The following is a 14,485-nucleotide window of genomic DNA, read 5'->3' as shown; positions in this document are numbered from 1 at the left end:
TTAGTAAACAGTCAACTAAAACCTCCAAGCCCTTTTCGTGTAAATGTAAACTCCTTCACTGTCCTCAGTCTTCCCCTGTGACGGCCCTCAGAGAGCTGTCCTTCCCTGCTCCTCCCTTGACAGTCGCTGCTCTCCACCCAGGTCTGGGAAACCTCTTCTGCGCAGGTGACCTCTGAGTGCGTCTTGGCCCAACGCCCACCAAGCTCCAGTCCCGAAGTTCCACAGTGGCGTCCAGCCAACGCCTCAACTGAAACTCTGCCTCTCCCCCGACCCACCTCCAAACCAGCAAAGTGCTCCTGTTCCTGGCGGGAAATGCAGTCATTCCGATCGCTTTCTCTCCAACCCCTACCCCCGCAGCAGCCCCCAACCGGATGCCAGATGTGTCCTGCAGCTTCTTCCCTCAGTTTGTCTCCCAGCTTTGTCTGTCTGATCTCCAAGCCCCTCTCACTGGTTGGTGCTTTGGCCTCTCAGCGGTATTTTGGCCTCTAGAGTCTCCCCACCCATTCAGCCTCCAGCCAGGGCCAGATGAATGGCCTGCAGTGCTCCCCTCCCCCTCCTCCCTCCCCCCTCCCCTCTCCCCTCTCCCCTCTCGCAAGGACCTTCATTACAGACTGAAAGAAACACAAAGTACCAGTGTTGCCCCTCTAGTCGGGCACAATCTCATTTCATCCAGTCTTTCCATTGGTGTCTACTCTCCTCTCCCCATCTGCATGTGCGCACACGTGAGCACACATGCCTACACATGTGCACACACGCCTACACATGTGAGTTAAGAAGCCCTCCAAGCTAGTCTCTTAGGGCCGCGGTCCCCCACCCCCCAGGCCGCAAACAGGTACTGGCCCATGGCCTGTTAGGAAACGGGCCACACATCACCACCTGAGCTCCGTCCACACCACCCCACCCGCGGTCCGCGGAAAAACTGCCTTCCATGAAACCAGTCCCTGGTGCTAAAAAGGTTGGGAGCGCCGACCACTCACAGCTCCCCGCACGCATCCTTCATGCCCACTCCCACCTTCTCCCCACCACCCCTCGTTGCCCCTTCACTGTTGTCACCTGTTAAACAAAAATCTTCCTAGTTTTCAGTGGCCACTCTGATGTCACCCTCTCCCATGAAGCCTTCTCCAGTTGAGAATGTTCCTTCTCTGTGAAATTCCCCAGCCCCGTAGCCTCGTCACTTACATAGCACTTCAGCACACCCCGTGCCCTGCTTTATTTAGGGACGCACCTTATCAGGTCACTTCCCTTCCCACCACCGCTGCTAAACTTTCAGCTTATTGACATAGCGCCTTTGTATTCTGCTCCCCCCCCCAGGAATCCAGACAGCTTTTCTCATACAGTAGGCCCAATAAACAGCTGTGGATGATTGAACAGATGTGTGTGTATTTCCAAGCCAGGTCTGCCCTACATCGGTGCATGACATTCTCCTAAAGCTAAGCAGACGACTTTACATTCATCTCTGTTTAACTTTATTATGTTGCTTTTGGCCCAGCATCCCTTCCTATATAAATCATTTTGAACTTGAGTATGTCATGTAGCATATTAACTATCCCAGCTGTGGGTCATCTGGATTCTTTCTATTTTTTTTATTCAAGTCATTAACAAAAAATGTTTAGCAAGTCAGGGCCAAGGACAGAGCCCTGTGGCCTGCCACTGAAGACTTTCCTCAGGGAAGACCTAGCGTCCTCAATGAGAGTACTTTGGCCAAGGTAGCTCAACCTGTGGTGAATTCATTGCCAACAAATCCTTTGTGATAGAAGCGATATGCCTATTTGGGAAAGCAGAACACCCTTGCGGGCATATGAAAGCACTCAACTGCTTAAGCCCAGCTGGCAGCTCAGGACTGATATCAGCTGAGATGGGGAGACGGCTCTGGTTTGAAGGGTTAGCCTCTACTCTCCAGCCTCTGCAGCTGTCTTAGCAGTCTCGGGATCCCACCCTGTTCAGCTCCCCAGCAGGGCCCACCCAAGGAAATGTGAAAGGTGAGGACCTGTGTGGGCCTAGGTAACCCAGGTAAGTGAGGGGGAGGGAGCGGCAGGGAAGCTCCACTCCAGTGGGACTACTCTCCTCCGCATTTCCTACCTCCTCATTTCCCCGCTCTACCAGTGCAAACCCACAAAGTATACTTGCCGTCTCTTCTCCTTCCCTCCCTTTCTCTCAAATGTATTTACTGAGCCCATGAGACTCGCTTCTTCTTGCAGCCGAGCCTGCAGCTTAGATTTGCCGTTCCGTGCTCAAGGCTCCCCTGGTCTCCCAGGTTCTAGTTTAGACTAATGTGGGACACGGTTCCGGCACGGCCTGAGGCCTGGCCTCTTACGGAAGTGCAGAGAGCTTTACTAGAAGTTTGCAGGTGGTGTGCACTAAGCACCCCTCTGTCAGATGCTCAGGCTGGAGGAGAACTTCAGATGTCCTCTTGTCCATCCTGTGACCCAGTCGGAGCTGCACCAAAAGCAGCTGTTCTCTTCTAAATGATTATGAAAACCTACTTACTTATCCAACAAACAATTCTATCACACCTAATATGTGCCAGGCGCTGTTCTAAGCACTTTACACAAACATTAACTCATTTAATCCTCATAACAACCCTATCAGGTAGTTGCTATTATTATTCCCATTTTATACACGGAGAAACCAAGGCACAGAGAAGTCACAAGCTAATAAACAACAAAGTCAGGACAAAGTCAGGACGCAAACCTAGCCTTCTGGATCCCAGGTCTGTATGCTTAACCCTTGCATCGCCAAGCTGCCTCCTCACATGGCGATAGGAAGCCTCCTCGCCTTCACGCACAAGGGTGAGTTGAATATATAGGCTACTAGGGCCTGTGATGGGGGTTTCAGAGCTTTACAGTTTAGTTGAGGAGACATGGGAAAGTGCTTTGAAAGGAAGTGTGGTAGAAGTGTAGAGTATCTTCCTGATCACTACGGCACAGATCAGAGCCTCCTGTATGCTATAGAAAGCCCCTTTGGGAAGGGGTAGCTTTGTTCCTATTCACCGACATCGCCCTCTTTGCCTTCCGCTCTGCCACCTTCCACTAGGCAAAGAGAACACCAGCACTTTCTTACAGAAGACACACTCAGCGTTGTTACAATTTTTCACAACATCAATTTAACGAATATGAATAACATTACCACCAGGAATCTGTGGGATTGTTTTGTAATAATTTCTTTCATTTCTGCCCCCCTCCACCTCCAGACTGTGGATCTTGAGGGCAAGTATGTGTCTTACTCATTCTTGTTTGGTAGGTGCTCGGTACATGTCTTTACATAAATGAATGAAGGGATGGATGAATGAATATGGTATTTGAGAACAGAATATCAAATGAGAGCATGTAAAATATAATTTTACAATCTTGTTAGGCACAGTCCCTTATAAAGGTGGTGGTGACCCTAGATAATCTTGAGTAGCTCTGCCCAGCCTGCTGACGCCACATTTATGTCACTGGAAGGGGACTAGATTGGGGGGAGATGATCCTCATAGCTCCATGAAAATGCTGGAGTCTCCCCTCCCAACTGCAGCTCTCTGAACAGACAGCCGTAGCTGTGACCTACACCAGTGTGGGTGTGGAGGACACAGTAGTGTATATGGGCTATACAGAGAGAGGCAGGGAATCAGTCACACAACAGGTATCGATGAATATTCATTGGTAACTTAATCCCAAGACACTCACGGGGACTAGGGGTGGTGGTGGTCATGATATAGCCTGACAATAACCCGGGATTCACCCCACCAATCCCCAAGTCCCCTTCCTCTATATGGATAGCGTATAGTTGCCTGCTATAGTGGGGTGAATGGTGGTCCTCCAAAAGGCATGATCACTTCCTAATCCCTGGAACCTGTGAATGTTACCTACGGAAAGACAGTCTCTGTAGATGTAGTTAAGGATTTTGAGATGAGGAGATCATCCTGCGTTATTAGTTTGGGTCCTAAATCCAATGACATGTGTCCTTGTAAGAGACACACCGAGAAGGTGTTGTGCAGATGAGGCAAAGACTGGAGTGGTGTGGCCACAAGTCAAGGAAGCTGGCAACCACCAGTGGTGACAAGAAGAGTGGAATAGATTCTTCCCTAGAGCCTTTGTAGGGAATGTGGTCCCGCTGACACCTTGGTTTTAGACATCTGGCCTCCACAACTGTGAGAGAATTTCTGTAGTCTTAAGCCACCCAGTTTGTAGTAACTTGGGGTAGCCCTAGCAAACTCATACACCTGCCAACTCCACTGGCTTTAGGTTCTCCATCTGGGTGGCACTTTGGCATCCTACAGTAGCCTGGGGCATTCATTTCCCCTAGGAAAAACCAGGATTTGGAATCACCCTTGTTCATTTCTTTCTGGGTACTTAAATTCAGTCCTTTGTGGGGGATTTGGGCACAACTGGGCAACAGGGAATGGAGGCTCCCCTGGAAAGACCCCTCAACAGCGCGGTAGAAAGCAAGCCTAGTAGAACCAGGCGGAGGTGGGGGTGGATTGCTGCTCGTGGGCGCTGGGCTGGACCCTTATAGCCTTAGCTCTGGATCTCTTGGCACTTGTTGTTAAAATAATGATAATAAACATTGTTCTCCCCGCCTACCTATCCCCACAGATTCGGATGCTTGATAAGACCTAGAAAACTGAGCACCACTGGGGTGGACTTCAGAGAGCCTCAGCAAGACAATACACAGAAGCCGGGTGGCAATAAAGTAAGTCATTATGAGTCAATTTAAACACACAGATCAAAGGTGTCCTAGTGTGCTGGGAGTTAGAAGACCTTTGTTTTAATTCTGACTTTGCCACTAACTGGCGTTAAGTGTGACCGTCACTAAATCACTTATGTTGAGTTTCCTTGTCTTTCAAATAAAGGGGATGGATCAAATCACTAAGGTTCCTTTTTGTTCTTAAAATTCTAAGGCTCTAAAAATGAATTTTAAAAAACTTCCTTTTGACCTTAGGTGTGGGCACTACTTTCACCCAGAGACACAGGTAGAGCCTTTCAGAGGTCTTTTAGATGTGCAGATGAGGGCTCGGCCTAAATCTGTGACAGACCTTGAAAGTTCCAAGCGTGAGCTGCCTAGTTTCCACCGCAGCCTGGTCTGAGCTGGAGGAAGACCAGCCAGGCTGGGGGCATGTGGTCTCTCTGGAGCCCACACAGGTGCTATGGGAAACCAGAGTTTCTCCAGAGCCAGAGGAAGAATAGGAGCTGTGGGATCCCACCAACAGCGTAGGTTTAAATATTGGAAGGTTAGTAACCACCTCCTAGACCTTGGGCAAATGGGCTGGGTGTGCTGGCTCATGCTTATAATCCCAGCACTTTGGGAGGATTGCTTGAGGCTAGGAGTTCAAGATCAGCCTGGGCAATATAGCAAGATCCTGTCTCAAAAAAAAAATAGACCTTTGACAAATTATTTAAACATCTCAAAGCTTCAGCATGCTTATCTAGAGAAAGACATAATAGGACTTTATGAGGATTAAAAATAAATAAATTTGTGCAAAACATCTGTATATAGCAGGCATTCAACAAATGGTAGTAATTACCACGAGGACAAGCTTTGGGTCTCTCCCACACTGAAATCAGTGTGGCTGCTCAGAAATGAATTTCGCATTATTCATCAAAACATATCTCTAAAACATGACAAGCCAGGGACCTGAGCCCTGGGAATGTACTTCCGAAGGCTGAGATGGGGTGGCGGGGGCCCCAGAAGGGTGGGAGAAATGTGCATCTGGCTCACGTGTTTGGAATGAACTGTTGAGGGTGGGGGTGTAGCAGGGAGGCCCAAAGGCTTCTGTGGCCTATTGTGAGGTGGGAATTCTCTGTAACCTCTGGTGTGGGTGCCCAGGTTGTGCAACAGCAGCTGCAAGGCTCAGCTTCTTGTTTCTGTGGTGCTGTTTAACTGGGCCTGGGTTGATGCATGTGGTCAGCGGCTGCTACTTGGTTTGCCCTGGTGCTTCCCTTGGTTGCCCCTGGGCAAAGAGGAGAAATGATTTCAGGGGGTACATAGGATGTGCGGCCACAGTGGGAGGAATGAATGGGGCTGCAGGTTGGGTGTGAGTGGGAATGGGAGACGGGGCTGTGCGTGCATGCATATGTGTGTGTGTGTGTGTGTGTGTGTGTGTGTGTGTGTGGTTTATTCCCAGAGTCCTCTTTCTATCAGAGAAGGTAAGAGGACTTGGGGTGGCTTCTGGTGAACTTGACCAAAGGCATTCCCTCGGGACCTGGAGCCTGTTCCAAATTGATTTCCCCAGCAGGAGGCTTCGGGTGAAAGCCCCAGGAGGGACCATGCTCGCTGTTAGGTTGAAGTCCCCTGTGTGTTCTGCGCCTCAGGACTGCCAGGAGGTGGGAAGAGCAGCACGTGTGGAGGAGTCCCCAGCAGAGGAGTCAGTTTCTATCTCCCGTTAGAGACTTGAGCTTATCAAGATACTACCTTGCATGGTTTTGATGTCGTGTCATGTGTGTATATCTTGTTTCTCGAAATAGAAGAGAATTCCTTTATGGGAGGAACTGCAATTTATAAATATACCCCCGTCTAGTCCTCCCACCTCAGAAATCTTTATCTTGCTTTGTCCTCCAGGGATGGACTGCTTGGCGGTCCCCTTGCATGCCATGCTGTTTCTTGCACCAGCAGCTTTGTCCTTGTCATTCTCTCTGATTGGAATGCTCTTCCCAGTGTTCTGCACTTGGTTAACTCTTACTCATCCCTCAAGACTCAACTCAGAGATCATCTCTAGCAGGAAGCCCTCCCTGAACCCCAGGCTGAGTGCAATGTCCCTCCTGTGTGTGTGTAAGCGCTCATCGCTGCTCTGCAACCATCTGTTTGGGTGCTTGCCTCCCCTCCTAGGCTGTGAGTTCTTCAAGGGCCCGCAAGCCGATAGATCCCCAGTGTCTGGCAGGCAGTAAGGATCGGTGCATGCTGGTTGAACTTAATTTAAAGTCAGTGCATGGCATGCTGAGTTGTTACTGCTTGATTATAGAAGGTTCAGCCCAGGGAAGAGTTGTGATTGTCACCCTGAGGCCAGGAGGATGGCCCTGATACGGTGCAAACAGGTTCAAAGCAAAGGGCTGGAGACTTCTACGATGCTGATGCTAATTTCTTGGCTGGGGAGAATGTCAGCTCCAGTGTCCAGAACTTCTCAATGCCCCCATCTGAGAGCTTCCAGCTTGGGGGCTCCTAATGTTATCCGTTAAGGATGGGCTTTAATGGTATCTCAGAGGGGTCTCTTACAGAGGTAAGGGCCCTACATCACCACCTCACCTCTCCTAGGGCGCCACTAAGGCTGGAATTGCAGTGGCTGGAGAACTTTCCCCTGGAAGAGGGTTTGAGCCATCCAAATACATCCAAATGCATCCAATTACATGGCTTGATAGGATAAACCTCATGAGCGCAGTGGTTGGTTTCCGCGATCCCCTGGAAATAGATATTGAGGAAACCCAAAAGGAAAACGATGGGAAGCTCACTGCCCGAAAGACCAAGGGATGAGGGAGCATTCGCTCTGGTCTAGCTCAGGAGATGAGCTCCTGAGGGTTCTAGCAAGACTGTTGATGGTGGTGGCTCAGTGTCTGTCTTGTGTCAGTGGCATCATTGTAACTTCGTTGATATGAGAACCACCCCTCTGTCTTTCTTCTTAAGGCTCAGGCTGCACTAGTCCCCAGAGGAGAGAAAAATTGCAAGCCGTTGGCTGTCCAAAGACCCAGTAGCACCTAACTCCTCTGCGTACCTCTCCGTGAGCTGCTCTGTTCCTGTTCGCAATGGCAGGGTTAGAGATTGGGCTGGAGATTGTTTTATTCCACCCCCAGCTTGAGACTTTTAGATTCTAGTGAATTGAACAGGGGTGGTCAGGTTGGCTCTGCAAACCTAAAATATTATTACTGGAGGAAGGCAGAGCAGCCTTCAGATTTCTCTGGAACCGAAATGCTTTCCCTTGCCGCCCTGATAAGATTACCAGGCTGCTGAGCCGCCAGCGTTCCGATTTCCCACGGCACCGCGCGGGCCAGGCTCGGCTCGCCCGGCTGCGAGGAGCCACGCTGCGGACCAGGCTCTGAAACCGGACTCCCTCCCAGGAATGCACGCTCGCCCCTCCTGCGATAGGGCCTGGGCCGGCCCTTACAGCCTGACCGCCCGCAACTCCCCCGTGTGGTCGCAGTCCGACAAAGGGAAGCCGTCTGCGAAGTGGGAGCTGGGGTTGCTGAGAGGGTCCCACCGAGCACGTGGGAGCCAGAGCGGAATGCGGGGTATTCGGGCTCGCCTACAAGCCCACCGAGCCAAACTCTGCTTCAGAGGCCGTGCAGCTCCTAATCACCACCCATCGGCCCCAGCCAGCAGCCAACATACGGCTCAGTGAGGGGGTGGTCACAACCAGCAAAGGATGTGGGTGTTTCCACCAGCGCTTCGTGGTGAAATCTCAAAATGGTCTTTTTAAGGCTTGGATCCTGATTCCATGTTTCTCTCCTGTCTCCTAGCCCCTACATTTTTTTAAAAAAATGTGGTAATGTAGTAGACAGTGTTTACCGAGGTAAAAAGATGTGGATGAAAAAGTAGGCTGCAAAATGAACACAGTACATAGGCCAGTAAATACACACACACACACACACACACACACACACACACACACACACACACGCCCTCATCAACAGTAATACTGACAATCTCTTAGGATGAAAAGACACGATAGTCCCGTAATTTTTTTTTTTTTTTTTTTGAGACAGAGTCTCACTCTTTTGCCCAGGCTAGAGTGCCGTGGCGTCATCTTAGCTCACAGCAACCTCAAACTCCTGGGCTCAAGTGATCCTCCTGCCTCAGCCTCCCAAGTAGCTGGGACTACAGGCATGCGCCACCATGCCCGGCTAGTTTTTTCTATATATTTTTAGTTGTCCAATTAATTTCTTTCTCTTTTTAGTAGAGACGGGGTCTCGCTCTTGCTCAGGCTGGTTTCGAACTCCTGAGCTCAAACAATCCGCCCGCCTTGGCCTCCCAGAGAGCTAGGATTACAGGCGTGAGCCACCGCGCCCGGCCTAGTCCCGTAATTATTAAGTAACACTTAAACACAAGATTTGGTACGTATTAATGTTCCATAAATATGGAATAAATGGCTGAATGGCAAATAACACCTGGAAAGGACTTGGAGTTGCCTCAGAGAACAAGGCTCATTGTCTCCATCTAAGTTAGAAATTCACCATATGTTCAGGGGCATTAAAGTTTAATTTTCACCGATGAAATCCTTCATTTGTTCAACTAAATAGTAGACACATGAAAATGAAACTTATCTCCTTGCAACCATGTGTCTACTATTTCCTTGAACAAATGAAGGATTTAGTCAGTGAAAATTAAACATTTTCCAAGCACCCTCAGGCTATTTGGCAGTGCCTGGGATTTCTATTTACGCAACTAAGAATATCAATTTAAATCTCTTTCTTTATTATACACCTCTGTGCTCTAGGTTCCCACACAATAATGTCACCTAAGATCTTTTCTAGAGAAGAATCCCATTTGTATCATAAGAGATCTATATTTCTCAGGGAGTGCTAGACATTCTGCTTAGAACGATCAAAACCAACATATCTAAACACTGTTAGTTTAAAAAATTTGATCTTTCTCCCATCATCAGTAATGTATTTACTCATTCAACAAGTCTCTTTTGGGTGCCCTTTAGGCCCTAAATATGTAAGATGTGGCCCCTGCCCTCAGGCAGCCTTCCAGGGAGAGAGCCAGGTAGGTTGGCAGATACAGTTCTGCCTGGTGCTCTAGCAGTGGTTTGAGCAAAGAGCAGTGAGAGTGCTGTAGAGTCTGAGGGCATCGTGGAAGGCTTTCAGGGGTAGAGGCATTTGAGCTGCACACTGAGAGGGAAAGAAGTGTCCTATTTCTGTGAATCACTTATCAAGCCAACTTTTCCTGAGAAGTTATATGACAATATGCTATGCACTATGCTCATCCTTGGAGACCCAAAGCCCAATAAGACAGTCCCTGACTGCAGAGGGCTTACAGAGCTGTCAAAGCTGATACTGCCATTCTCCCCGGCACCATGGGGGAACTCCACTCTTGTGGCCACCCTGGTGATTTCTGATCCTCCCCACCCCAGCACATGGTCTTTACTCTTTTCCATCTTTTCCATTCTTATCGTCTCTTGAAGTCAGAATATACCTAGACTCTCAAAGAAGCTCCCTAACCTGGTCCCCTTGCTCACGCCATGAACTGGTATTTTTGCTGTGTTATCACTGCTGCATCTTGGCTGCCATCGTACTCAACCCTTCTCAGAGTATCCTACTGTCCGTGGAGCAGAATCTAGGGCCATGTACAATCTGGCCCTCAAGGGCCATGCAGGTGGCCTCTGCATGAATTAGAAAAAGACACTTCTTTGGGGCTCAGCTAGGCAAGGAGACTTTGCATGAAGAGAAAATAACCTTTTCCTCCAGGTGGCTCGGATTTCAGCTCCCACGTATCCACTTAGCCGGGTATCTACTCTACTCAGTGGCCCTGGGCTTTATCTTACTGCTTTCATTTCTTTCTCTTACTGTTTCCCTACCTTCCTCTCCAGCCAACTGGCCTATTTTCCTGGACAAAGCTGGCATGTTCTCCCTGCACCCATTCCTTATGCCTTCTCTTCCTCATGACCACCTTTCTTTCAAGGCTTCTTCTGAGTCTCGTGTATGCTGAACTCCTGCAGGACTCGTGGTCCGCAGCAGTGTTCATCTGATGCTGATGGTGAATCTCATTTCCCCTACCGATTGTGAGCCTTTAAAAGGCAGGCATCAGATGGCATCTTTACCTTTCCCAAGGTCTTAATGAAGGCTGAAGTAATGATTGATGTTGTCAACAATGGTAATGGTGACTTTAGATTTCTCAAAGACTTGCCATAGGTAGGGCTCTAGAGAACGAATATTGGGTAAGCCTTGTTGATCTGGTTTGAATTCCTGATACTGAGAAGCAATATCACTCAGTTTCTTCCCAAATACAGTAGTCCCTTCACGCATCAAAAATGGGCTTCACCTCTCAAAAGAGGGTTTTACTCTGAGATTTTCAGAAACCCCCAAATCCTGCTTCTGCACATCATCTGCATATCATGCCCTACCAGGAAAAGTTTACTTCCTGTCTGAGAATCGTCACTTCCCTGGCCCCTTGGTTTCCTCTTCACTTCCTTCACCAGTACTAGCAGTTGCAGTCTTTTTTCAGGAGTTTCGACAAAGAAATTTCGAAAGCAACTACTGCCAACCAGCAAATCGAGGCCCTGCAACAGATGCAGGGTGACCTGTCAGGTTTCCTGGCTGGCTGAGCGATTCTGTCCCTGGACTCCCGAACCCCAGCACAGGAATGATTTCGGTGTGTTGGCAGAATACTTCATCAGTTACTACACATCTTGGTAGACTGGAGGGCCTTCTCTTTTCCTGCCCCCCACCCCTCTCAAGCTGCACAGGAAGTTGCTCGGCTGATAGTTTCGGGGCCTCTGTCACACACTGTTCCTTCCTCAACTAAGGGAGGAGAAAGTGCCTCTGTGGAAGGACACCCTCTATGTTTTGCTAGAACGAAGTTCAAACTTGCATTTGGCCCTCAAGCAGCGACCTGCTTGAAGCCTAAGATTTGCTTTTGTCTTATCTCCAATCGTTTTCTGCAAGAAGTTAGACGGGTCATAAATCATACTGAACCTCCAGCCTGGGGCCTGAGGCACCCCGTACTCTCCCAGAGGAGAAAAGCCACTTCTAAGGCAATTTCTTAAGGAGCCTTCACCCAACCCAACAAGCTAGGTGTCCCCTGGGCCATTTCTCTCCTCTCCCCTGAAGCAGTAGCCAGCTCACAGAGAACCCTGTTGCTTTGTGCTTGTATGATCTTTGAGTAGACTTGTGAACACCACCCGCTGAGCTTCGCTGGGTGGATAACTTGCCCCCAGCCCTAATCTGCTCGAGTTTCCCTACACTGCAAACGTTTCTACAGAGAGTCCATCTCAGAGTCCAGTGGCTCTCACACTCTGTAAAGTCTCCCTGAAGGTGAGCCCTGTTCCTTCAAGACAACTGGTCGAGCTGGATGCCTGAATATGGCTGTCCGGGACAAACCTATTGCCACTTTCAAGAAGTCGAGAAGTCGCGGAGCTTCACAGCCAAGCACTGAGTCTAGCTTAGCAGAAACAAGCGCGGCTCAGGCATAGAGCCTGGAGCTGGGAAGAGACAGCAGAATCACTGTGAATCCTGACTGCTGCCTACTAGTCTCCTGAGAACACAGCTTTCCTCTTGACTATGAATGGGAATCACCCTAAGAACCAGATAGCATTTGCACCTTCTCCTTTCTTCTTCTCAAAAGCCCCAGGTCCTACTGAGGTTGACTTAGGGCTAAACATCAGGTCTCAGTTTCAAAGGGGAAATCCAGGGAAGCCTCAGGAAGGGAGGGAAGTGGGGAATACACCCAGCCATCCTCTGCTGAAAGGTGGTTGCCAGGCCCTGTGGAGGTTGGCACGGTACAAGGAAAGTCCCCCGCCTCCTCTCAGCAGGCAGAGCAGTGCTGGGCCTCACTCTGGCACACCCACAGATGTGACCAGGACACCCGGCACACACAGTCTCAGAAGACAGCGGCTTCCAGAGGAGTCTCACGTTTTAGCAGAAATAGGGTCATTGGCGTGACCAGTGAGAGGAGCTTTCCCGAAAGTTATGAAAGATGTGACAGATACAAGAGGGACTTCAGACGCAAGAGGACAACTGGACTCTCTAACAGGCCACTCTGCTAGTGAAAATGGAAGCCCGCAGACCCACAAACAAGTGCTCGCCTCCTGCTGCCAGTTCTCTCTTTCAATACCCAACTCTTCGGATTCGGGGCTTCTGCTTTCTTGCAGTTTTTGCTCACACGTTTACTCATTGACAAACACTGGCTGCAACTAACACTTCTTTCTAAAGCATTTGAGTTCTTAACCAAAATACCTGGCCCCCTAGGGAGGCCCCTCTCTTCTTCCTCTGAGGTCTTTCCCTGCCTGCCCCTGCCTGCCCACCGGGGTCTCCTAGGTAGGAGCAGGGACGATCCTCCGGAGCTGGCAGGGAGGCGTTGGGCGGCAGGCTTTTGCCCTTCTGCTTGGCGGCAGCGATGACCCGCGGGTCCCCTGCTCCGAGCAGGGCAGCTGCCTGGGGAGGGGGCGCCCAGGACCCCGCTCGCCGCCCGGCCCCGCGTCCGCGCCCGGGTCCTTTACCTCCATGTCCTTCAGGTGCCGGCTCCGCGGCTGACGCGCCGGCTCGCTGGGGGCCGGAGCTCAGGATCCCCGCTGTCCCCTCGGCTCCGGGCCGGGGCCAGGTCGGGCTGCAGCGGGCTCGGGGCGAGCGGGCGGCGGCGCGCGCCAGGCTGCGCTCGGCGGCGGGACTGCCCGGCCCGGGGGCCTGCGCGAGAGAACGAGGAAGGAGGAGGAGGAGGAGGAGGAGGGGGAAGGGGAGGGGAGCAGGGGAGGGAGGCTGGCGATCAGGGTTTAAATTTAGACACAAATCTAAACAGATACTGTCCCTCCCAGGGCAGGACTCGAGAGCGGGAGCCGCGACTCCGTAACGTGCCCAAACATGGGGACGGGCGGCCGCCGCGCCCCTCTTTCTGCTGCGTTTCTCGCGACCCTGGGCTTGGCCACGGTTTCGGTCCTCTCCCTCCCCCTCCTTTAATGTCTTCTTTTTCTTGTCCTCCAAATTAGAGCTGTCCTTTCGTCCTTTTTATTTCCCTTCCTTTCTATTTCCTTCTTTCCGTCCATCTTTTCTGCTTTTTATCTCCTCTCTCTCTTTTTCAATTGCGTTACTGTCATACCTGGTGTCCCTGGAGTCGTTGGGAGGGGAGTCAGCGCCCGCGGGGCTGAGGGACACCGCGCTCTCAGGGCCCCGCGGGAGCTCTGCGGACCAGGCGTCGCGCTCAGCGCGGGACCCACTGGGCCACCCTTCCCTCCGCGTCTATTTTCCTCCCCACCTTGCAGCGTCCCATTTTTAGGAAACCACTGTCTATCAGTCTATCCATCCGTCATCTGTGTGTGAGGACAAGAAGGAGAAAACAGGGAATCCAAGCAAAGTTTTCCAAGCTCCCTGAAGCAGTAAATCTTTTCCCCGAACTCTGCTTTGATTGATGCGTTGGGCTTTGTGGGAATTTCAGCTCCCACAAGCTGCTTGTTAAAGGGCCTTCTCTCCGCGCCTATTAAATATAGTAAAGGACAAGAGCCTAACCTTCCTGTTCCCATAGGGCCCGGCATAGCCACCCTCCCCCAGGGCTGTCCCAGCAAACAGGGCAGCAAAGAGGCTGCATGGGAGGGACGCGGGGACTGGAATCTGCACCAAGGTCGTTCTCTGCTACCAGCTCATATGCCGGCTGCCCGCCCTGGGTGCCCCTTCCGAGTCCTTCCCCCAGGGCGGAGAGGAGAGGGCAATGCCTTTCGGAGACTTGTGAGTGGAAGGGTATTGGCTGGCAGGGACACCTCTGTGCCATCCTGCAGAATTCTCTGCAGAATACAGAGAATTCTCTCTCATGCCTCCCAACCCTGTCCCCTATCCCTGACCCCAACTCAACCAGGGAAAGGGAAAGCCATCAG

General features: G+C 50.8%; 1 protein-coding gene across 1 annotated transcript in view; it reads right to left on the bottom strand.

Annotated features, from left to right (window-relative positions):
• RCSD1 (RCSD domain containing 1) overlaps nucleotides 1–13,296 on the bottom strand; it is a 64,240-nt gene extending 50,944 nt beyond the window's left edge. The window contains exon 1 of the mRNA XM_012657809.1: nucleotides 13,124–13,296. Coding sequence (XP_012513263.1) covers nucleotides 13,124–13,129 — 6 coding nt within the window. The 5' untranslated portion in view covers nucleotides 13,130–13,296. The remainder of the gene's footprint in view (nucleotides 1–13,123) is intronic.
• Nucleotides 13,297–14,485: the final 1,189 nt, after the last annotated feature.

Source organism: Propithecus coquereli, unplaced genomic scaffold (assembly GCF_000956105.1).
Source record: "Propithecus coquereli isolate 6110/MARCELLA unplaced genomic scaffold, Pcoq_1.0 Scaffold56, whole genome shotgun sequence".
Taxonomy (NCBI): Eukaryota; Metazoa; Chordata; class Mammalia; order Primates; family Indriidae; genus Propithecus; species Propithecus coquereli.
Note: the sequence above shows the minus strand (reverse complement) of the source record. Positions and strands in the feature narration are given on the sequence as shown.